Below are 24,918 nucleotides of genomic sequence, written 5' to 3'. Positions count from 1 at the left end.
CAAAAGGACCAAAGTATACTTACCTGTGCTCTGAGAATCTTCTCGATGCATGGATCTCTAAAGAGGTAGAACGATTTGATAGCTACTTTATGGGAAAAGTTTGAGTAAGACAGGTTATAAGTGAAGTCAGCAAAGCCATGGGCAGTGGAAGGCTGATGAGCAGCCTTTACTGACAGTGGTATCGGTATGCCTGGTAGAAAGTTTGGCATGGTTAGGGCAGAATAGATGTGGAGGTATGAGCAGGAAAGTTGCCCCAGTGATCTGGGAAGAGTGGCAGCTGTTTCAGTAAAGCCAGCATGAAAGGTTAGTGTTGCAGTTCAGGCCCTGGAGAATTGGAGTTTGTGAAATGATCACAGCAAGAAGTAGAGGCTCGAGGAGCACCATGGATTCACACGATACCACATATACCAGCATATGGAAGACAATAGACAGAAAGAGCATTTTTTAAGGTAAGCAGATGAGAATTTACCTTGATTTCAGATCTGAAGGTTTCAAATCTGACACTTCCTTGTCTCTCTGAAGCAACTAAATCTGTTTGTTTTTTGCCTTTAGTGAATTATTTATGTTAATCATAGTCTTCAATATAATGACATATTACCATTGATTCAAACAAGGCCTCTTTCATCTTTTATGATTGGTTGATTATTTTCTTTCATTCCCATTCCTTATTTCTAGTTTCCTGATTTTCATCTTAAGTCCTTGATGCTTCTGAATATTGGAAACTTATAAATTCATCCATTATCTCTTTCTCCTCTCATTTCTTGCTACTCTTATTTATTTGCTTTGAGTTCTCATCACGGAGAACTACTTGCAATTAGTTGCCTGAGAATAGAATGTTTCATGTCAGTTAAAGAGTAATAGGAAGAATAAAATCTATACTTTATGTATTGACTTTAACAAAAAGCTAAGCTGGCACTAAATCAGTTAAATAAATATATATTTTTAAGTATACAATGAGAATTTGATTCATTAACATGAAACTTTTAATAACCAAGGTTTCTTCTTTTGTATATTTTTTTATTGGAGTTCGATTTGCCAACATATAGCATACCACCCAGTGCTCATCCCGTTAAGTGCCCCACTCAGTGCCCATCACCCAGTCACCCCAACCCCCCATCCACCTCCCCTTCCACTACCCCTTTCATTTCCCAGAGTTAAGAGTCTCTCATGTTCTCTCACCCTCACTGATGTTTTCCACTCATTTTCTCTCCTTTCCCCTTTATTCCCTTTCACTATTTTTTTTATATTCCCTGTATTAATGAAACAATATAATGTTTGTCCTTCTCCAATTGACTTACTTAACTCAGGATAGTACCCTCCAGGTCCATCCACATCAAAGCAAATGGTGGGTATTTGTCATTTCTAATGGCTAGGTAATATTCCATGCATACATAGACCACGTCTTCTCTATCCATTCATCTTTCGAAGGACACTGAGGTTCGTTTCACAGTTTGGCTATTGTGGACATTGCTGTTATAAACATTGGGGTGCAGGTGTCTCGGTCTTTCACTGCATCTGTATCTTTGGAATAAATCCCCAGCAGTGCAATTGCTGGGTCATAAGGTAGCTCTATTTTTAACTCTTTGCGGAACCTCCACACAGTTTTCCAGAGAGGCTGTACCAGTTCACATTCCCACCAACAGTGCAACAGTGGTCCCCTTTTTCCAGATCCTCTCCAACATTTATTGCTTCCTGTCTTGTTAATTTTTCCCATTCTCACTGGTGTGAGGTGGTATCTCATTGTGGTTTTGATTTGTATTTCCCTGATGGCCCGTGATGCAGGGCATTTTCTCATGTGCTTGTTGGCCATGTCTATGTCTTCCTCTGTGAAATTTCTGTTCAAGTCTTTTGCCCATTTCATGATTGGATTGTTTGTTTCTTCGGTGTTGAGTTTAATAAGCTTTCATAGATATTGGATACTAGCGCTTTATCGATATGTCATTTGCAATATCTTCTCCCATTCTGTAGGTTGTCTTAGTTTTGTTGACTGTTTCGTTTGCTGTGCAGAAGCTTTTTATCCTGATTAAGTTCCAATAGTTCATTTTTGCTTTTGTTTCCCTTGCCTTCATAGCTGTATCTTGCAAGAAGTTGTTGTGGCCAAGTTCAAAAAGGGTGTTGCCAGTGTTCTCTTCTCAGATTTTGATGGATTCTTGTCTCACATTTAGATCTTTCATCCATTTTGAGTTTATCTTTGTGTATGGTGTAAGAGAATGGTCTAGTTTCATTCTTCTGCATGTGGCTGTCCAATTTTTCCCAGCACCATTTATTGAAGAGACTGTCTTTTTTCCAATGGATAGTCTTTCCTGCATTGTCAAATATCAGTTGACCATAGAGTTGAGGCCCATTTCTGAGTTCTCTATTCTCTTCCATTGATCTGTCTGTTTTTGTGCCAGTATCACACTGTCTTGATGATCACAGCTTTGTGATACAACTTGATATCCGGCATTGTGATGCCCCCGGCTCTGGTTTTCTTTTTCAATATACCCCTGGCTATTCAGGGTCTTTTCTGATTCCACACAAATCTTAAGATTATTTGTTCCAACTCTTTGAAGAAAGTCCAAGGTATTTTGATAGGGATTGCATTGAACGTGCTACATTGCCCTGGGTAGCATAGGCATTTTCACAACATTAGTTCTGCCAATCCATGAGCATGGAATATTTTTCCATCTCTTTGTGTCTTCCTCCATTTCTTTCAGAAGTGTTCTGTAGTTTTTAGGGTATACATCCTTTACCTGTTTGATTAGGTTTATTCCTAGGTATCTTATGTTTGGGTGAAATTGTAAATGGAATTGACTCCTTAATTTCTCATTCTTCAGTCTCATTGTTAGTGTATAGAAATGCCACTGATTTCTGGGCATTGATTTTGTATCCTGCCACATTTCTGAATTGCTGTATGAATTCTAGCAGTCTTGGAGTGGAGTCTTTGGGGTTTTCTCTGTGGAGTATCATGTCATTGGCAAAGAGGGAGAGTTTGACTTCTTCTTTGCCAATTTGAATGCCTCTTATTTCTTTTTGTTGCCTGATTGCTGAGGCTAGGACTTCTAGTACTATGTTGAATAGCAGTGGTGAGAGTGAATGTCCCTGTCATGTTCCTGATCTTAGGGGAAAGGCTCCCAGTGTTTCCCCATTGAGAATGATATTTGCTGTGGGTTTTTGTAGATGGCTTTTAAGATATTGAGGAATGTTCCCTTTATCCCTATACTCTGAAGAGTTTTGATCAGGAATGGATGCTGTATTTCGTCAAATTCTTTCTCTGCATCTATTGAAAGGATCATATGGTTCTTGTTTTTTCTCTTGTTGATATAATCTACTACGTTGATTGTTTTATGAGTGTTGAACCAACCTTGCATCCCAGGGATAAATCCCACTTGGTCATGGTCAATAATCTTCTTAATGTACTATTGGATCCTATTGGCTAGTATCATGTTGAGAATTTTTGCATCTGTATTCAGCAGGGATATTGGTCTATAATCCTCCTTTTTGGTGGGGTCATTTTGTCTGGTTTTGGAATTAAGGTGATGCTGGCTTCATAAAATGAGTTTGGAAATATTCCCTCCCTTTCTATTCTTCAAAACAGCTTTAGTAGAATAGGTATTATTTCTTCTGTAAACATTTGATAGAATTCCCCTGGGAATTCTGGCCCTGGAGTTTTGTGTCTTGGGAGGTTTTTGATGACTGCTTCAATTTCCTCCCCAGTTATCGGCCTGTTCTGGTTTTCTATTTCTTCCTGTTCCAGTTTTGGTAATTTGTGGTTTTCCAGAAATGCATACATTTCTTCTATATTGCCTAATTTATTGGGGTATAGCTGCTTATAATACATTTTTAAAATTGTTTGTATTTCCTTGGTATTGGTTGTGATTTCTCCTCTTTAATTCATGATTTTATTAATTTGAGTCTTCTCTTTCCTTTTAATAAGGCTGGCTAATGGTTTATCTATCTTATTAATTCTTTCAGAAAACCAACTCCTGGTTTTGTTAATCTGTTCTACAGTTCTTCTGGTCTCTATTTCATTGAGTTCTGCTCGAATCTTTATTAACTCTTTTCTTCTGCTTGGTGTATGTTTTATTTGATGTTCTTTCTCCAGTTCCTTTAGGTGCAAGATTAGTTTGTGTATCTGAGTTTTTTCCAATTTTTTGAGGAAATCTTCAATTGTGATGTATTTCCCTCTCAGGACTGCTTTTGTTGTATCCCAAAGATTTTGAATGACTGTACCTTCATTTTCATTAGTTTCCATGAATCTTTTTAACTATTCTTTAATATCCTGGTTGACCCATTCATCTTTTAATAGGATGCTCTTTAACCTCCACGTGTTTGAGTTTCTTCCAAATTTCTTCTTGTGATCAAGTTCTAGTTTCAAAGCATTGTGGTCTGAAGATATGCAGAGAACAATCCCAATCTTCTGGTATCAGTTGAGACCTGTTTTGTGACCCAGTATGTGGTCTATTCTGGAGAAAGTTCCATGTGCACTTGAGATGAATATGTATTCAGTTTCGTTCAGATGCAAAGTTCTGTATATATCTATGAAATCCATCTGATCCAGTGTGTCATTTAAAGCTCTGGTTTCTTTGATGATGTTGTGCTTAGAATATCTGTCATTTGCAGAAAGTGCCATGTTGAAGTCTCCTACTATTAGTGTCTTATTATCTAAGTATGTCTTTACTTTGGTTATTAATTGATTGACACACTTGGTAGCTCCCACATTAGGGGCATAAATATTCATGATTGTTAGTTCTTCTAGTTGGATACATCCTATAAGTATGATATCGTGTCTCTCTTAATCTCTTACTATAGTCTTTGGGATAAACTTTAATTTATCTGATATGAGGATTGCTACCCCAGCTTTCTTTTGAGGACCATTTGACCTTTCATTTTGAAGACCATTTGACCTTCATTTGAGGATCATTTTTGAGGACCATTCAACCTTTCATTTTCATACTGGAGGTGTCCTTAGGTCTCAAATGAGTCTCCTATAGACAGCAAATAGATGAGTCTTGCTTTTTTTTTTTTTTTTTTTTAATCCAGTCTGAAACCCTGCATCTTTTGATGGGAGCATTTAGCCTATTCATGCTCAGAGTTACTATTGAAAGATATGAATTTAGCGTCATCATAATACCTATTCAGTCCCTGTTTTGTGGATTATTTCTTTGGGCTTTGTTTTTTACAGGTCCCCCTTAATATTTCTCACAGCTGGTTTTGTGGTCACATATTCTTTCAGCTTCTGCTTATCTTGGAAGATTTTTAACTCTCCTTCTCTCCTGAATGAGAGCCTTGCTGGAAAGAATATTCTTGGCTACATATTCTTCTCATTTAGTACCCTGAATATACCCTTCCAGCCCTTTCTGGCCTGCCACGTCTCTGTGGAGGGGTCTGCTGTTAATCTAATATCTCTCCCCATATAAGTTAGGGATCTCTTATCTCTTGCTGCTCTAAGAGATTTTCTCTTTTATCTCTCCCCATATAAGTTAGGGATCTCTTATCTCTTGCTGCTCTAAGGGATTTTCTCTTTTATCTTTGGAATTTGCAAGTTTCACTATTAAATGTCGAGGTGTTGAATGGTTTTTATTGATTTGGGGGCAGACCTCTCTATCTCCTGGATCTGAATGCCTGTTTCCCTCCCTAAATTAGGGAGGTTCTCAGCTATGATTTGTTCAAATATGCTTTCTGATCCTCTGTCCCTCTTGGCACTCTCTGGAACCCCAATTATATGTAGATTTTTCTTTCTGAGGCTATCGTTTATTCCCCTTCACATTTCCTCATAGTCTTTTAATTGTATTTCTCTTTTTTCCTCAGCTTCCTTCCTTGCCATGAACTTGTCTTCTATGTCACTCACTCTTTCTTCTACCTCAGTAACCCTCATCATTAGGACCTCCAGTTTGGATTGCATCTCATTTAATTGATTTTTAATTTTGCCCTGATTAGATCTAAATTCTGCAGTCATGAAGTCTCTTGAGTCCTTTATGCTTTTTTCTAGAGCCACTAGTAGCTTTATGATTGTGCTTCTTGGGAACCCTGGGTGGTGCAGCGGTTTAGCGCCTGCCTTTGGCCCAGGGCGTGATCCTGGAGACCCGGGATTGAATCCCACGTCGGGCTCCCGGTGCATGGAGCCTGCTTCTCCCTCTGCCTATGTCTTTGCCTCTCTCTCTCTCTGTGTGTGACTATCATAAATAAATAAAAATTTTTAAAAAATGATTGTGCTTCTGAATTGACTGTCTGACATTGAATTGTAATCCAAATTCTGTAACTCTGTGGCAGAGAGTACTGTTTCTGATTCTTTCTTTTGTGGTGAGTTCTTCTTTCTAGTCATTTTGCTCAGTGCAGAGTAGTTGTATGAGTGGGCTTCATCAAGAATATCAACCACAGGCTTCTTCAGACTGCTTCTTGTGGAGCCACTCAGCAACCAACATGTCTAATGGAAACAATAACATGCTCCCCAGCAACCTGCCACAGTTACAGAATCTGATCAAGCGGGATCCGCCAGTTTACATTGAGGAGTTTCTACAGCAGTATAATCACTACAAATCCAATGTGGAGATTTTCAAATTACAACCAAATAAACCTAGCAAAGAACTGGAAGAGCTAGTGATGTTTATGTCACAGATTGGTCACTGCTACCCAGAACATTTAAGTAACTTTCCTCAAGAGCTGAAAGATCTTCTCTCCTACAATCACACTGTCTTGGATCCAGATCTTCGAATGACATTTTGCAAAGCTTTGATCTTGCTGAGAAATAAGAATCTCATCAATCCATCAAGTTTGCTAGAACTCTTCTTTGAACTTCTGCATTGCCATGATAAACTTCTGCGAGAGACTTTATACACACATATTGTCACTGATATCAAGAATATAAATGCAAAACACAAGAACAATAAAGTGAATATTGTGTTGCAGAATTTCATGTACACCATGTTAAGAGACAGCAATGCAACTGTAGCCAAGATATCTTTGGATGTGGTGATTGAACTTTCTTCTGAAACATCTGGAATGATGCCAAAACTGTCAATGTGATCACTACTGCATGTTTCTCTAAGGTCACCAAAATATTAGTTGCTGCTTTGACATTTTTCCTTGGGAAAGATGAAGAGAAGAAAGAGGACAGCGACTCAGAATCAGAGGATGAAGGACCAACAGCAAGAGACCTGCTAGTGCAATATGCCATGGGGAAGAAAAGCTCCAAACACAAGAAAAGGTTGGAAAAGGCTATGAAAGTGCTCAAGAAACAAAAAAAGAAGAAGAAACCAGAGGTGTTTAACTTTTCAGCTATTCATTTGATTCATGATCCCCAAGATTTTGCAGAAAAATTACTAAAACAACTAGAGAGCTCTACAAAGAGGTTTGAGGTGAAAATGATGCTCATGAACCTCATCTCCAGATTGGTGGGAATTCATGAGCTTTTTCTCTTCAACTTCTATCCCTTTGTACAAAGATTTCTGCAACCTCACCAAAGAGAAGTAACAAAGATCCTTCTGTTTCCTGCCCAAGCATCTCATCACTTAGTACCCCCAGAGATAATTCAGTCAGTGCTCATGACTGTGGCCAACAATTCTGTCACCAACAAGAACTCTGGGGAGGTCATGACAGTAGGAATCAATGCTATAAAAGAGATAACAGCTCGATATCCTCTAGCCATTACTGAAGAACTTCTCCAAGACCTAGCTCAGTATAAAACACACAGAGATAAGAATGTGATGATGTCTGCTAGAACTTTGATTCAGCTCTTCCGAACACTGAATCCTAAGATGTTGCAAAACTAATTCCGGGGTAAGCCTACAGAGGCCTCCATAGAAGCAAGAGTGCAAGAATATGGAGAATTAGATGCTAAAGATTACATTCCAGAAGCATAAGTTCTAGAAGTTGGAAAAGAAGAGAATACTGAAAATGTTGAAGATGGGTGGGAAAGTACCAGTCTCAGTGAGGAGGCAGATGCTGATGGTGAGTGGGTTGATGTGCATCATTCTTCTGATGAAGAGTAGCAAGAAATATTCAAGAAGCTCAACAGGATGCCCATGGAGGAGCAGAAAGCCAAAGCTGCAGCCATTAGCACGAGCCAAGTTCTAACTTAAGAAGACTTCCAGAAAATCTGCATAGCCCAAATGAGGAAAGAACTCGACGCTACCCCAGGGAAAGCCCAAAAGAGGAAATACATTGAAATAGATAGTGATGAGGAGCCTAGGGGTGAGTTACTTTCTCTTCGGGACATTGAACGCCTTCATAAAAAGCCAAAATCTGACAAGGAGACAAGATTAGCAACAGCAGTGGCTGGAAAGACAGACCGAAAAGAATTTGTGAGGAAGAAAACCAAAATGAACCCATTTTCCAGTTCCACAAATAAAGGGAAGAAAAAACAGAAGAACTTTATGATGATGCGATATAGCCACAACGTTCGGTCAAAAGACAAGCGTTCCTTCCGAGAAAAGCAGCTGGCACTACCAGATGCACTTTTGAAAAAGAGAAAAAAATGAAGTAACCTCCAAGCAAGTCTTCCATTCCAAGAAGAATGCTAAATTTGTATCATTATTTTGAAAATTAATCAAGATGTTTACATTAAAAAGTCCTGAAGTACCATATTGTGAAAAACACAGTAAATTTGGTAGCAATTAAAAAAAAAAATAAGAATATCAACCACAACTTAAGTAAATTTCGCCCTAGATGATTCCTCTGGTTCTATGTACTGTAAATCCATCGACCTCCCCTGGAGCTTTCCAGCGCTGCTGGTTCAAGAATTTGCTCTTCCCCTCTCCTTCTGGGGGAGGGGATGCTATGCTGACTCTCAGGTGTATGCACCTGGGGGAGATGCCCCGCCCTCCACCAGGTGCCGGGCTCAGTGGGAGCTGTTTACCCCATGAGGCCTCTGCTCCCTGGCAGCCTGCCTCTTCCAGGCACAAGGTGACACAAGGAGGAACAACAACACTGGTGGCAGCCAGCTCTCCAGCTCTGGAGTCAGCTCCCACAGTAACTACTGCAGCTCCCAGTCCACACTGGCCTAGATGCTCTGGGGGCAGGGTGCACTGACCCGCACAGCTTGGGGGCACAATCAGGGGCAAGAGCATCCTCACTGTCCTGTGCCCTCCACACCTCCACCTGTCCCGGGGTGGAGCACAGGATCCTGGGCTGGGTCCCCCGGCGCCCTGTGATCTGGTGCTTGTGCTGCTGAAATCGCACTCCTGGGGCCGTGGCTCCTGATGGGCACAGCCCCCTCCTCCCAGAGCTCCCGCCTGACCCACGGGCTTCTCCCCAAGGCCCCGCCAGGTGTGCGCTCCAGCCCTTTACTGAGCTCACCCCGGTGTGTGCGGTGTGTGGTGCGCTTTCCTCTGGGAGCACTTCCTCTGTTAATGACCTCGGGAACCTGGAGGCCCCACTGCTCCTCCTGCAGTTCTGCCTGGTTCCCCTGCTAAGCGCCTTCTGTCCGGGAAGAATCTGGTGTGGATTTTTTAAAGTTCCCGCTTCTCCGGGGCTGGGTTCTCCTCTCTCAGAGGCTCTCGCAGCAGCCTTAGCCCGGCCTTCACGGGCCTCTCCCCAACTGGATTTTTTTTTTTTTTTCCTTTCCTCCTTCCTACCTTGTTAGAAGCGAAAACCCTTCTCTCTGTAGCGTTCCAGCTTGTTCTCTCTTTAAATCTCAGGTCAAATTCGTAGGTTTTCAGCATGGTTTGAAAGTTATCTAGGGGGGATCCCTGGGTGGCGCAGCGGTTTAGCGCCTGCCTTTGGCCCAGGGCAGGATCCTGGAGACCCCGGATCGAGTCCCATGTCGGCTCCCGATGGATGGAGCCTGCTTCTCCCTCTGCCTATGTCTCTGCCTCTCTCTCTCTGTGACTATCATAAATAAATAAAAATTAAAAAAAAAAAAAAAGTTATCTAGGTAAGTTGGTGGGGCCGGTGAGTGGAGGACCCTACCTCTCCTCCATCTTGCCAGCCTTCTCTCCCAATGACCAAGGTTTATGAAGAAGAATGGACAATTTGGACAGGGATTGGTTTCTTTTTTATAAGGTCCTTGGATTATTGATAGTATGGGAACAGTGGCAATAGGCTAGAGTGATGGACTAGAATGATCTCTTCCATTAGCAGTTGTCTCCTTTCTGTAGGTACTTTGGAATATCATAGGGGAAATACGGATATAAATGTATATATTATGTCTGATTATTTTCTTCAGGATAAATTCCTAGAAATAGAATTTTGTGTCAACTGATACAACATGTTTATTTTCATTTTCAAATATGAGTTTGGTGGTAACTATTTTTTTTTTTTTGTAAATTTTGAGACTTTTGTATCCAAATTCTGATTATTTTTGATAACTGATAGGTAACTAGTGTACATTTTCTTAGGCTTAAGACTTATATATCACGAGAATCAACTCTTTCATAGGAATTTGAATTATTCATCCATATAAATAAATAAGCCCAGCATCATTTAGTTAGTTCCACCAAATTTTTGTTCTATTTAGCTATTCTTATTTTCATTCGATTTTGGCAATCTATATTTTGACATAAACTTTTTAGCATATTTGTACTGAGGGTATGTAGTGTTCTTAGCTTCCATTTGTCCTCATATTCCCTTTTGCATTTTTATTTTTGTGTATTTGTGTTCCTTCTCTTGATTTCTTAATTACACATTCCAGAAAAAAATATCTATCTCATGATCTTTTTAAATAAATGACTCTGGCCTTAATTGTAGTACTTTTCTCTTGATGTGAAATGTAGTCAGTGTAATTTTGTACCAAGTCTTCATTTAAAATTATTGGGTACTGTATATGGCCTAAAAAAGCTTTTTAAGAAAAATCAGCCTATTGTAATGTCATACAGAATGTAGAAGTAGGACAGTATAGTTTATCACAGTTGAAATATGAATGAAGAAAAGGTGGAAAAACTAAATATAATAAAATTCACAGAATTTTTTAAATTAAAGATTAGCTATCATGTTATGATAATCGCACAGACCGATTCATAAAATGTGTCTTTGTCCTTATCAAACTGTTCAAATATTCCGATTCACTGGGTTTTAAGTGTTCATTTTTTGTATTTTCTTTTTCTTCCACTTTTTGCTATATATTCTCAAATATGAACTGTATACAACTTTTGACTTTTTTAAGGGGGAGTGAGGTGATAATTCTGGCTTTGTTGTTTATATTGAACATATTTTATTTCTATCTCCTTTTATTTCAAAACACTTCTTTCTAAACTCATTTGGCTCCATTTTAATTTTTCTTAGTCACTAAATCATCTTATTTACATACTATTTCACAATATTATTTTCTATATTGTATTTCATAAAAAGTCTTATCTAACTTATTGAGCTGATCTGTTGACGCTACTTGAAATTTCTCTTATGTGTTTTCCCCTTACCTTTAGCATCTTTCATCTTTACTTGAACTTTTGTAATAGAATTTCTCAAAGTATCCGTATTATTCTAGAGTTTGTTTTTATGTATTTTTCTTTGTTTGTGCTTTTTCTGGTTTAAATTCTTAAGTGGAAAGAATGCAATTCAAGCCTTTGCTCTCCCTGGCTGCAGACTAAGTTGTTAGGGTATCATTTGGATGACATTCAGGATCTCCTCTTAAATTTCAAACCATAAGGAGGAGTGGAGGCATGGAGGGTTGATAGCCTGTAACTCAACAGGAAAATTTTCTCCTATGGGTTTCCTCTGGCTTTGGGTTAAATCTCCCTGGACCAAATATTATAGATGGTATTTTAGGGCTTCTTTCTTAGTATATTGTGAGAGTACTAACACTTTGGCACAATTTTTCATAATTAATAAGTTCTACTTAGCTTAGAAATATTTTTCTCAGAGTTACTACTTCCTAATCTTCATTTAGCAACTTGTTAATCTGATCTCATGAATGACTGAATATTAGTTCTTCATTTAAGCTCTAATCCTTCTCTTTGGAAACCATACTCCAGAATAATGTAAGTTCAAATACCACAGTTTGATTCATTCCCCCTAAAAGGAGAATTGAGACATGACAAGTATCACTCACCAAAATTTGAGGATATTTTGATGCTTTCTTATTCCTGCTACTCCTTACCCCTACTAGGGAAGTCTCTGTGATACCTTTCACAACAAAGTGCTACTTGGTGTCGTTTCTGGGTTTCTATATAGGTCCTCAAAATGAGAGAAGTAAAGTCAACATTTCCTAACAGGTTTTATTAATGGAGTAGCAAATACAATACATTTAAAGTTAAGACCATACTGGGAAGCCTGGGTGGCTCAGTGGTTGAGCATCTGCCTTTGGCTCAGGGTGTGAGTCCCACATCAAGTTCCCTGCATGGAGCCTGCTTCTCCCTCTGCCTGTGTCTCTGCCTCTCTCTCTCTCTCTCTCTCTCTCTCTCTCTGTCTCTCATGAATAAACAAAATCTTTTTAAAATATAATAAAAAATAAAGTTAAGACCATACTTAATTTTAATAATAGCCCTAAAACTAGTGATATAACCAAAGTAAATCTCTTAACTTCTCTGAGTTTATTCCTTCATATAATACAATGGTAACAATATGTATCACACAGGTTTTATAATGGCTGAATGAGAAAATATGAAAATTGTGTGAAAGTAACCTAGTGGCTGGCACATAGTAGGTTCTAAAAAATAGATGTTATTCTTGACATAAATGAAGGAATGATTTAATTCTATAAAGTGAAAGTGCCAAGCTGCGCCTTGAAGAGCAGGAAAAGAGAATTACTAAAGCATTTTACTGATGCTATTTCAGTTAAACTGTGTCAATGTGGCCTTTGATTCCTTCTTTTATGAGATTATTGTTCTTGTAAGAAATTGGAAATAATTGTTTGGTACAATTCACTGTTATTAAATCAGCTTGTAACAACATAGTCTTAAGAAGTATTTTGAGGGCTCCTGGGTGGCTCAATTGGGTAAGTGCTTCACTCTTGGTTTTAGTTCATTTCATGATCTCAGGGTCATGAATCAAGCCCTTTCCTGAGCTCTGTGCTAGGTGTGGAGCCTGCTTTAAATAGGCTCACTTGCTCTCTCTCTCTCCCGCTCCCCACCCACATACACATGCTCCCTTGTTCTGTCTCTCTAAATATATTTTTTCTTAAACAGTATTATTTTGATCCTATAATCTCTAGTATCTACTTACTTTAGAGAGATGCATTGTCATTGAATTTGGTGCTCCATTCACTTTTATTTATTTTTTAAAAAGATTTTATTTATTTATTCATGAGAGACACGCACACACAGAGAGAGAGAGAGAGAGAGAACGAGAGAGAGAACGAGAGAGAGAGAGAAACAGGGACACAGGCAGAGGGAGAAGCAGGCTCCATGCAGGGAGCCGGATGTTGGACTCCATCCCCGGTCACCAGAATCACACCCCGGGCTGAAGGCGGTGCTAAACCACTGACCCACATGGGTGCCCTCTATTCACTTTTAATAGATAAATTACCAAATGTGATTTAAAGTACCAGAATATATCTCACAAATTAATGAGAGTGAAGGCAAAGGAATATAGTACCTCATATATTAGCATCTTACTGATTACAGCTAATGAACTACAATAAACTGTAATACAGATTTGTGTTGTGTCTCAACCTATCTCTATAGTGATGTTATCAGCCAGGAATGCCTGGGGCACTCACCAGAGCCCATATTACTTGTGGCAGCCTCCATATATGTTTATCCCACAGGAGCCAATGTTGTGGCCTCTGTGGTACTTCTGCTTGCAAGATGCACCTAGCATCAACTATCAGGTATCTTTGAAAAACAAAGTTTATTACTCATGATTCCTGGGGGGTACAGGGCATATCCACAGGCCAGAAGTCAAGTTGTGGTTAAAGAGAGAAAGTATGTGGACCTGGGGTTCTGCCTTTATTGGAGTCTTAGGGTTTCACAGACTCCATCTCTATTGGTGAATTTAGAATGAAAGAGTGGGAATTGGGGAGCAAGAAAGTGGCCAATTATTTAGTTACACAGGGATTTGTATAAAGAGGACTTCAGGGGTGGGGAAGGGCAGGCTTCTTATCTCAGCTAGCAATATGTTTATTTGAGATGGATATCTGAAATAGACACCTTGGCAATCTAAAGCTTAATGTCAGGCATTGCCATTACAATAAAAAAAGCTTATTCCTAGGCACTTACACTATAAGATTGCTTTATTTAGAAAAGAAAAAAAAAAGTAAAGATGACAATAAATAAAATACTATAATTAGCCTGTGACCATACCATTACTGTTCTGTATAACTCTTTATACTATGTCTCAGAATATATGTGTGTCATTAAATCCTTGAGCACATCATCAGTGTATAATGGCTTCACTAAACATTAGAAATCTCACTTTTCACCATTTCTTTCACATTTTAATAATTGTCTTACTTATTCCAATAGTTTTCTAAAACCTATATTTTATTGTTAAATATTTAGTTAGGCCAAAGTTGATTTTACAGTTAAATTCTCAAAAGATAATATTAATACTATTAAATGAATGTAGTTTACTCGGATTCTCACTAAGTAGATCATTTTTTCTCCTTTGCTAAGAACACAAGTATGCATAGACAAAATTAATGATTAAAAATACCAGGTAATAATTTATGTTGTATGTAATGTAAACAAAGCATCATTATTTTTTTCAGACTGTTAATAGGCTTTTGTGAAAATATTTAAATTGTAACTTTTCTTATTTACACTGATGTATTTACAGTTGTTTGCCAGGATTTGCTGGAAAAAACTGTGAGAAAGTAATTGACCACTGTAGACTGCTCAGCATCAACTGTCTGAATGAAGAATGGTGTTTCAGTATAAGTGGAGGATTCAGAGTAAGTAATTTAATACATGGCAGAGTAATTTAGCACTTGAAAATACAATAGCTTCAGGCAGTCTGTATTTCAAATGCTTTTATTAATCTGAACTAGAGAATTATATCTTTATATGTATATTTAAACATGACTTATATAAAGGTAACTAACAAAGATTTTTTAACTTATAAGAATTATGTTGGGAGGGCATTAACTGGAGTTCTAGGCAGTGTGTTTATTATAAAATAAGTATATAGCTAATTGAGTCCGGGTGATATATCTCTGCATATATAAAACCATAGTTACTAATGCGTTAAGCTCTTAAACTAGATGGAGAATAAAATTAGTCTCTTAGAATATACAAATATGCCTTTTTTGGTGGATAGTATTTGAAATGACTTTACAGGTACACAATGGGTGTGCTGCACACAGTAAGGCATATCCTACAATTCAGCAGATATGTCTATTGGAGAAATAATCAGGTATGCACTAAAAGAATTTTCACAGCAAATCTGAAACAAATTGAAGCCTATGGATAAGAAAGTGGATAAATTCATCATAGCATAGTCATACCAGGGAATTATAATGAGTGGTTAAAATAAGTGCACTTATTTTCAGTACTAATACATGTACTTATAAGTACCAAAACATAATGTTGAATGTTAAAACCTTACTGAAAACTGACATACAGATAGTTAGCCTGATAATAATTAATTAAATTTTTAAACACAAAAAGTCTATATTTTCTATGATTGATAAATATATAGCAAAAATATAAACACATATATCAGAAATATACACACTGGCTTCACTAACAGGCTCTCTGTAAAGAGACAGATGCGGAGACCAGTGAGAGTACAGAGGGGACTTCCGATCTACGATACTTTATTTCTTAAAATTGTTTTGGCAAATAATGACAGTAGGATTATGACATGCATCTTATTGTTTTTTTTCTAAATACAAACTATTTTTAAAAATATTTTTAAAGTAATGGAAAGTCAACTTACGGAATAAATCATGGACAAATTTATGTGTATACTTCTGGAAACATGTGCTGAACTATAATAATGTTACTATACAAAAATATATAGGATAAGAACATAACATTTATTTTGCAGCTATAACACTTTGATATTATAGCTTGTCATTTATGGTCAGTGCATCATTTGATCTTCATATAAATAACATTCCATGAGATTGTCTAATTGAGATGTCTTTCCTGCTTTGGTTTGAATTTCTTTTATGTTACACTATTCATGTTTTGGATTTTGGTTTCTGTTTTGTCTTGGGAGAGTCTCTGAGAATTTGTCTCTGACTGTTATTTTTAAATTTCTCTTCCTCCACCATCATTTCTCCTGGAAAATCTCACCTATTCTATTGTCTCAACAATTATCTATACATTAGTGACTCTAATTTCAGTTTAATTTCCTTTTTAAGGACCTTGGTTGGACTTTATCATCACCTTGCCAAATCTGCTTTTTCTGTAATTCTACTTTAAGTTTAATAACTTCCACTAGACAAAATATTAGCAAGAAAAAATACTATTGGCCTCCTCATTTGGGTTAAAATTTAGATGATGATGAAGATAATCTACATTAGTAATATTTTTAACAGTATGTAGTCATTTAGGTCAGTGGATTGATATGCTTTTCCCTACTGATTAATAATCCTAGTTATGGCTATCTTGATGTTCTGATATGCTTTTCCCTACTGATTAATAATCCTAGTTATGGCTATCTTGATGTTCTGATATAGTTTATATTTAAATTAATTTAATTTTAAATTTATTGTATATATGCAAGTATATTGTAATGGTGATGAATGGTGGGAATTAACTAATTTTCATGATATTTAAGTTCAATAAGATATATGAAGAAAATAAAACTTGTATTATTTTCAAATTATTTTAGCATGTAAATATAAGAAACATTTTTGGAATTTTTAACTTATATTTGTTTTTCTCTGATGTTTGCCTTTTTAACTTTTGAATATATCAACCAATTTCAGAGAGACGATATGATGAACTATAATATTTTAGGAAGAGATTTTAAACTATCTCTCCTCCTATTTGAAGAAAACAAATATATTTATATTCAGAGGGAAGGAAAATAGAACAGTCATAAAAGAAGCAAATAGTATCTGATACACTTAAATTCAACTATATCCAGGATCACAGTAAACATAAATTGATCACACACTTCAGTTAATAGGTAGATATTATTAATGGGACATGAAGAAAAAATCAGATGGTTAAAAGGTACTCACTTTAAAAATATAGAGATCTATTGAAAGTAAAATAATGAGAGATATATATCATATAAAAATTAAGCAAAGTAAAATAATGAGAGATATATAAATTTAGGTAAAATAAATATGGTATACTTTTATTAATAAGGTAGATTTCCATATAAGGAACCATTAGAGATGAAGGACTTTATTTCATAAAAATAAGTAGGTCAACTAATTATCTTGAATTATATATTTATAAAATATATTCAAAATATGTGAACCAGAAACTGACATAATCCAAAAGAGGAATAAGTAAAACTACAATAATAGTTAAGATATGAATACTTCCCTTTCAGTAATTGGTAGAATAAGTAGACAGAAGTCAGTAAGGATATACAGAATGTGAACAGTAATATCAATCCACTGACCTAAATGACTACAAAATGTCAACACAACAGTTGCAGATTATTTAATCTTCTCAACAACACAGGTACCTTATTCAGAGGGCTTTTCCATTATGGGGAAGCAGAGGGCATTATGGGGCATTTCCCATATGCCTCCAAGGAGACCTCTTTATAGAGGGGGCCTTGACTGAGCCACATTTTTTCACATTTACTTAATACTTTTCCACTCTTAGCTTTCTTTCTCTACCTCCCCACCAAGTCCATAAAGGGTCAAGAGCCATTTTTTCAGGTACCCTTAGCAATGAGAGGATTTCCTTATCTGCACTGCATCCATTGGATCTTGCCCCAGGTTGTTCCTCAGGGGAATAAATGCCTGGTGCCTCTTTGCTCCTGTCTATGGCACTGTGGCAGTAAGTGAATAAAAACTTAAATATTACTATTTTCGCTTTGGCTCTATGTCCTAATTGAATACCTTGACACTTGACTGCATGCCAAGAAATTTAAAGAAAAAAATTCTGTCATAGTGGAGCATATTCGTTATGTCAGGCAAAACGATATGTATACTATATCAGATATTTTATATAGAAAAAATAAATTTAGACAGTATATTTTCAAAAATAATCTTAAAATAAAAACACAATTGGAAAATAAACACACTGTTAAAATGTTCAAATAAGTGAAATACCATTTAAAGCAATATAGACATAACATTTTATACTTCTGCATTAAACACAAAAGTAGGAGGGCACCTGGGTGGCTCAGTGGTTGAGCCTCTGCCTTTGGCTCAGGTCATGATCCTAGGGTCCTAGGATCGTGTCCCTCATTGGGCTACCCGCAGGGAGCCTGCTTCACCCTCTACCTATGTCTCTGCCTCTCTCTCTGTGTCTTTCATGAATAAATAAATAAAATATTAAAAAAATAAAACACAAAAGTATACACATTTAATGCAATGGCATTTTCACATGTATTCAAAGAAAATAGTACCACTAGTTGGAAATTTAGAGTATATACCTAAGGTATTTCCATCTGTAATAATTCAACATCTAGAAATACCTGAAATAAGAAAGCAGGATAATATTAATCATGTGCAGAAAATATTCACAATATTAATGTTTATTTTATAATAAAAGCAATCAAATTAAGCAACAAAAATAGCTTACAATTATAATGTATCCTTATAATAGAGTATGCATCCAATTTAGACTATATTTTTGAAGTGTATTGTGGTATTTTTAAAATAATCATTTGACAAAAAATAGCTATATTATTCTAACTGCAATTTGGATTTAGATGTGTACATATAAGTTATTTATCTTGTAACAAAATAAAATATATCCTTCTAGTATTGTGGGAAAGGTCAACAGGCATGACAGCACTACTCCCACAGAGATTATCTATTGGGTTTACCCTCCAGAGTGTTCAGACATCATGAAAGATTATATATCAAGAGCCTAGGTTTTCTAGGGAGTAAGAAGTACAGGAATGGGGAGAACCACTTAGATGGTACAAAGTGATGTAGGTTCTAATTTAACCATCCCCATAATCACTCAGGATTTTGTCATTTTTTAATAAATGTAAATTTTCCCTATGTTTCTGAATTGACTTAATGGAAAGAGTATCTGTGGCCTGCAACCTATGTAGTCTAGGAACAAGTTAATACAGCCAGGGACAGGGAAGTAGGGAGCCACAGAGCATCATGGGGAAGAATGGTTTATGGAATCACAGAGAGGCTCTGAGTTAAAATACAGACCTAACTTAACACCAAGGTTAACCAAAGTTGTGTTGGCTAGTGGAGCCTAGATGATACTTGATTTTATTGATATGCATAATAGGGGCTAAAAAGACGTAAATCAACAATGTAACAGAGGTTTACTCCTATTAACGGAATTAGATTAAAATTGTAATCAGGGCAGCCCCAGTGGCTCAGCGGTTTAGCACCGCCTTCAACCTGGGGTGTGATCCTGGAGACCCAGGATCAAGTCCCATGTCAGGCTCCCTGCATGGAGCCTGCTTCTCCCTCTGCCTATGTCTCTGCCTCTCTCTCTCTCTCTCTCCATGTCTCTCTCATGAATAAATAAATAAAATCTTAAAAAAAATTAAAAAAATAAATAAATAAAATTGTAATCAGAAAAAAATGATTTATTCCATTAAATATACATTTAATTGAAGTATTATGAAGGATAAAGCATATTCTATAATTACTTTAAGATAAGTTTATATTAAGTGCTACAGGCTGGACAATGTTATAGGTAAAAAAAATATAGGTTAGAAACTTATTAATTCTAAGCCATGCTCTTCATCATGAGTTAAATTTCCCTTTTTTCAATTCATTTTCTCTATAATTAAAGTAGCAGAAGGATGCTGAACTTTCTCATTGAAATTGTGATGAGGAATTTCTAATCAAGCACTTTCACAATGTCAATATTAATCTCAATATTAATAACATGAATAGCCCCCATGATAAAACAATTACTTCCCAAATTAGAGTCAGATTTCTAATAACCATCAAAAATAAATCATTGAAAAAATTAAGAACTCGTAGTGAAAAAGGGGAAAAACTGGTATTGTCATTTTCATGTTTATAAACGTGAATAAACTATAACCACTAAATTAAAGAATATGACTGATAATATCCTCACAATAAACTAAAAATATAGACATTTTGCAATTAAATGCTAGTTACATTGCCTCGTAGCAATGATTCAGGATGTTTTTTTCCTTAGAATTTCAATGATTTACTAATGCATTTAATTTCATTTTTAATAGATATTATACATAGAGCCACAATTTCTGGTCTGTGCCTATCCAAATATTTTATAATTTCCTGATGTTATGACAGAATTGTTGACTACTGCTTTTTATACCATCAAAGAAAATACCATGAGAGCTTTATACACAGTTCCTTTGGTTCTCTTCTTTTATAGCTGGTTCAGGGATGCAGATATAAGGAAGCAGTTTATGTTTTATCTCATCTTTTTAAGTTTCCTATAAGGTTTCACTGGGGAACCAACAAAAAAACAAAATTTAAAACTCATCTAGTTTACCATCTGTTTCATTCCTCTTTTCTATTTCCATCCTCTAGTTAAATCTTTTTTTTTTACAATAATTTTCAGCAAGCGTGACTTATGCAAACTCACACTGAACACTGAAAGAAGTAAAGCTCAAATTAGAATTCCATATGAATACAATTTTGCATTTGGGGTAGGAGTTAGCATTTTTAAATTTTAGTTGCAACAACAGAAAATCTAAACAGAATATTCCTCCCTCCTTCTCTCTTTCAATCTCTTTCAGTCTCTCTCTCTCTCTCTCTCTCTCACACACACACACACACACACACCCAAGAATTTGAAGGTTCATGGAAATAGACTTTTCAGGGGCTAGATCAGGTAAGCATTTAACCAGAGGCTCATTGTGATCATATTCCTTCTGACTCACACTAAAATAGCAAGAATGCCTTCAAAGTTTCTAGAAGAAACCAGGTGTACTTTGCCCTACCTCAGAGCCTTTATCTTGAAGATTTTGACCAAATTTTTTGTTTGTGAGGCTCTCCATTCTGTTTAGATATTTTCTCAAATGTTTAGCTTTACAGTGAGTTCGTTCATAGACATTCAGTTGAAAATGTTAAATACTCACTTCTGGCCTGCACATGTCATCTCCTTTTTTTCCTCTTAACTATTGCCATCCAGTTTCCCAGATAACAGTATAGTTCTTCATATATCTTTTTCATTGTCTATTAGAGTATATTAGGCTGAAATTTAAGCTCTATATAGGTAGATGTCTTTGTCTCTTTGTACAAGACTACCCTTCTTCCCAAGAAGGCAGCAACATTTCAGTAAAGGCAAGTCATGCAAGTGTAGCAGATGGGAACCTCTTTGGAAGGATGCTTCTGTGTAGGAAGAGCACAGACTTTATAAACTGACCAACAGGAGACCTCTCTCTTAGTAGTGCAGTAGTCAAAATTAGCTTGACATGGAATTTGGAGAGAGGTACATTTCAAACAAACATGTTTTGACTTGGATAAATTTTTTCAAAGAACTCAAGAAAAAGTTTTCCTTGGGTTCATGTTTAACCAATTCTCAAATTATTTTATTGTTCTGCATTGTTAGTCACAAAGTTTCTTAATGTAAAAATTTGTAAAGCTCAATAAATTCAAGAAAGGGACATTGAATAATCTAAATATGTTATGAACACTTAAAATATTAGTTTATGCACATGTACAAAGTGAAAAAAAATCTAAAATTTACACTGTGATCTGTTGCAAAAGTCTAAATTGAATAGAAAAGCTGAAACTATTTCCTACTGACCCATAACTATTCTAAACTAAAGGTGCCTTGTAACTGAAACCTCAAAAAAAAAAAAGAAAAAAAAAGAAAAAAGAAACCTCAAGCAGAAAAATGCACCAAAATGTTCATGCTTTATCAATCTTCAGAGACACCTCTTGAGGTTTAGAGAATGGATGGATAGTGCCATAGTTTGTAGTGAGAGATACAGACATCTCTGGAGAAGAATAGGTAAGGTTAGATACAAAAGATCCCTAGAGCAACCAAGTGCAATTTTGTCCCCTGGGGGATACTTGTCAGTGTCTGGAGACATCTGTGGTTGTCACAGGTAGAGACGGAGTCTGCTACTGGTGTCTGGTGCATAGCAGCCATATTTGCTTGGTAAGCATCCTGCAATGTACATGACAGTCCCCCACAACAAAGAAACATCAGGCCCAAATATCTGTACTGCTGTGGTTAGGAAAACCGGCCTTAGAGGAAGTTTAGACTGTGTAAGTTGGAAAATAGTTAAACCTGTGCACAGAATGGAAAATAATCTTTATGAAAGTTAAAAGAACCTCAGACTTAAGTTTTTTCTCAAACTACCAGACCCCTAGCATAAAATAGGATTTCAAACTGAAACATTTTTTCTAGCTTATCTGGGCCCTGCCACTGAGTTAGGTACATAGATCGGTTAAGTCAAATTGATTTCCTATGCTTTTTCTTCCTTCATTGGGAACAGACTAGTTACTTTCAGTTCAGAAAGAGGAATATATGCTGGTTGGTCACATCAGCTTCTCAGTCCTTCTCTCTGAAATACTGACGTAGAATACATTTGTTTGAATTTTTTCTCCTTATTTATATTATTGATCATTTAGAAGAAAAGTTTGGAGGTTAAGTAGTGTGAAATACTTAAAGAGAACAAGTTCTCTCTACTTTGTTTTTAAGGAGGAGGAGACAAGAGTAAGATTCTAGGTTTATTAAACATAAAATGGCTAAATTAAAGAGCCATTGAACAGCTTGAAATAGTTTTAGTAAGGTTATATAATCAGAGTCCACTCCAATAATCTTCTGATTCATGTCTTATACCTCAGAAATTGTCATTCCTTTGCTCTTCTCTCTTTCATAGACAAGTTTCTCAATGGCTTTCTCTATCTACTTCATTAGGTGGGTGATTTATCCTGCTTCTGTTCAGATGTTTGGTAGGGAAGTTGGCTGTTGCCTAAAATAGTGTTTGAAAGAGAATAGTGTCCTCACAGTAGCTTTAAACTTTTAAGTCTTTTTTCCTGTGCATATGTTACTTCTTTATTTTAGTTTTTCAATATATTTTAATCATTTGAATCACAAGCATATTTTAAATAAGCAAGCACAAACAACATGTTTTGAGTTGGATAATTTTTTTCAAAGAACTCAAGAAAAAATTTTCCTTGGGTTCATGTTTAACCAATTCTCAAATGATTTTATTGTTCTACATTGTTAGTCACAAAAAGTTGTAGAATATATATATATTTTTTTATGGTTAGACTTGCAAAGTATTGTCTGAGCCCTCTTGATACCGTCTTCCTAGGCAGCAAGCAATAAAAAAGCAACAGGTATTCCCATCTTTGAAGAAATAATAGAAATTAAAGTTATGACACAGTTTTTATTATATGTCAAGAACTTTGTGTACAGAAAATATAATGGTGTCTTAATAGTTGTAGGACAAAATAGAAATACTCAAGGATTAGAACTTATGCCAATATCACTTGTAGATACAGAATACATATATAAGTTAACAGATTTACAGTAATACTTTGTAATTCTACATATTTTTTATGTGATTATAATATTAGTACCAGTTATGTAATAGCTAATGATGAATAAACTTAAATGATGAATATATTAAAAAACTTGTCTCACATTTTAAAAATTTATTTTATTTGATTTTATACTATTATCAATTTATAAGAATAATGTAGGGAGTTTAAACCATATCTTTTATTGTTTCTTTTGCCTACTTTAAGGAGAATTTTTATATCAGGTGATAAAGTAAATTAAGAGAGCATAAGTATAAGAGGTGACAACTTAATATAACTAGTGCAATCCTTGTGAATAGTTGAAATGTTCATATTTAAAGGAAATAAATATAAACACTTTAAAAATCTTAGAGAATCGTAGGCTCCAATAGGTCTTCATTGATAATAAAACCAGAAAAAAGAAACTGAAAAAAAATTTGCAAGAAAAAAAATTTAATTGTAAGAAGATTTGCAATTTAAAAATTTACCTTCTAAAAAAATAAATAAATTAAAATAAAAATAAAATAAATAAACATTTGCTGAAACTATTTTTTAAAAGTGTAGATATTTACATGAATCACATTCATATTACATTTGGAAACTCTATGAAAGAACTTTCCTCTGAAAGTGCTCATTGTCAGGAGTTAGAGCCATAATATCTATAGATATGCTAAGACTAAATACCTAAAAAAGAGATATCAAAAGTAGATGTGAAATAAACTGAAAGTATAGTTTTCATGAACACTTTCTGGGAACCCAGAGTATTGTTGGGTGAATTAAGGTACCCCAAATATGCCATGTTCTACTCCCTATAACTTATCAATATTATCTTACATGGAAAATGAGACTCTGAAGATGTGATCAAGACAAGGATTTGATATAATTTTATCCTGGATTATCCAGATGTGCTTGATGTACTCATAAAGATCCTTATAAGAGGGCTACTGAAGTACTGAGACTGAGAAAGTGATGTAACGATTGAAGCAGAGATTGGAACATTGTTCTTTGAAAGTAGAAGGATTACCCATGAGTGGAGGAACATAGGCAGCCACTAGAAGGTGAAAAATGCAAGGAAACTGATTCTCCATCCCTCTGGAGCCAGCATAAGCAGCTAGTTGTCCTGAAACTGACTTTATCTAAATAGGACTGATTTTGGACTTCCAACCTTCAGAAATATAAGAGAACAAATGTTTTAAACTAGTAAGGTTATGGTGATTTATTACAGCAGCTATAGAAAAGAAAACGGAGATTCCAAGAAAATTTATTTTTAACACAAAAATTTGCTAGCTGAAAATGATTAGGGAAGTCCCTTAACTGAACGCTAAGTTTGAATATAAGAATGCGGATAGGTCCTCTCCAAAAGATACACATGAAACACAAAAATAAGTCACTCTAGATTTATTCTTAGAGGCCATTTTTAGTTTTAGTTGAGTTTTAGGAATGTCTGTAACTAACTTACACAGATGAATCTGTGCAGGTCAGAAAAAAAAGAACAACAAGATGATTGGTTGATTCTGTGTCTTGGA

At 35.8% G+C, this 24,918-nt stretch overlaps 1 protein-coding gene and 1 pseudogene across 1 annotated transcript in view; both read left to right on the top strand.

Annotated features, from left to right (window-relative positions):
* The window catches only part of EYS (eyes shut homolog), a 1,522,493-nt gene that overhangs the window by 98,862 nt on the left and 1,398,713 nt on the right, over positions 1 to 24,918 (top strand). Inside the window, exon 5 of the mRNA XM_025419151.3 lies at positions 14,632 to 14,746. Coding sequence (XP_025274936.3) covers positions 14,632 to 14,746 — 115 coding nt within the window. The remainder of the gene's footprint in view (positions 1 to 14,631; positions 14,747 to 24,918) is intronic.
* On the top strand, positions 6,403 to 8,459 carry LOC112641817 (protein SDA1 homolog; annotated as a pseudogene).

This window comes from Canis lupus, chromosome 12 (assembly GCF_003254725.2).
Source record: "Canis lupus dingo isolate Sandy chromosome 12, ASM325472v2, whole genome shotgun sequence".
NCBI lineage: Eukaryota > Metazoa > Chordata > Mammalia > Carnivora > Canidae > Canis > Canis lupus.
The sequence above is the reverse complement of the archived record's forward strand: the minus strand, read 5'-3'. Positions and strand labels throughout refer to the sequence as shown.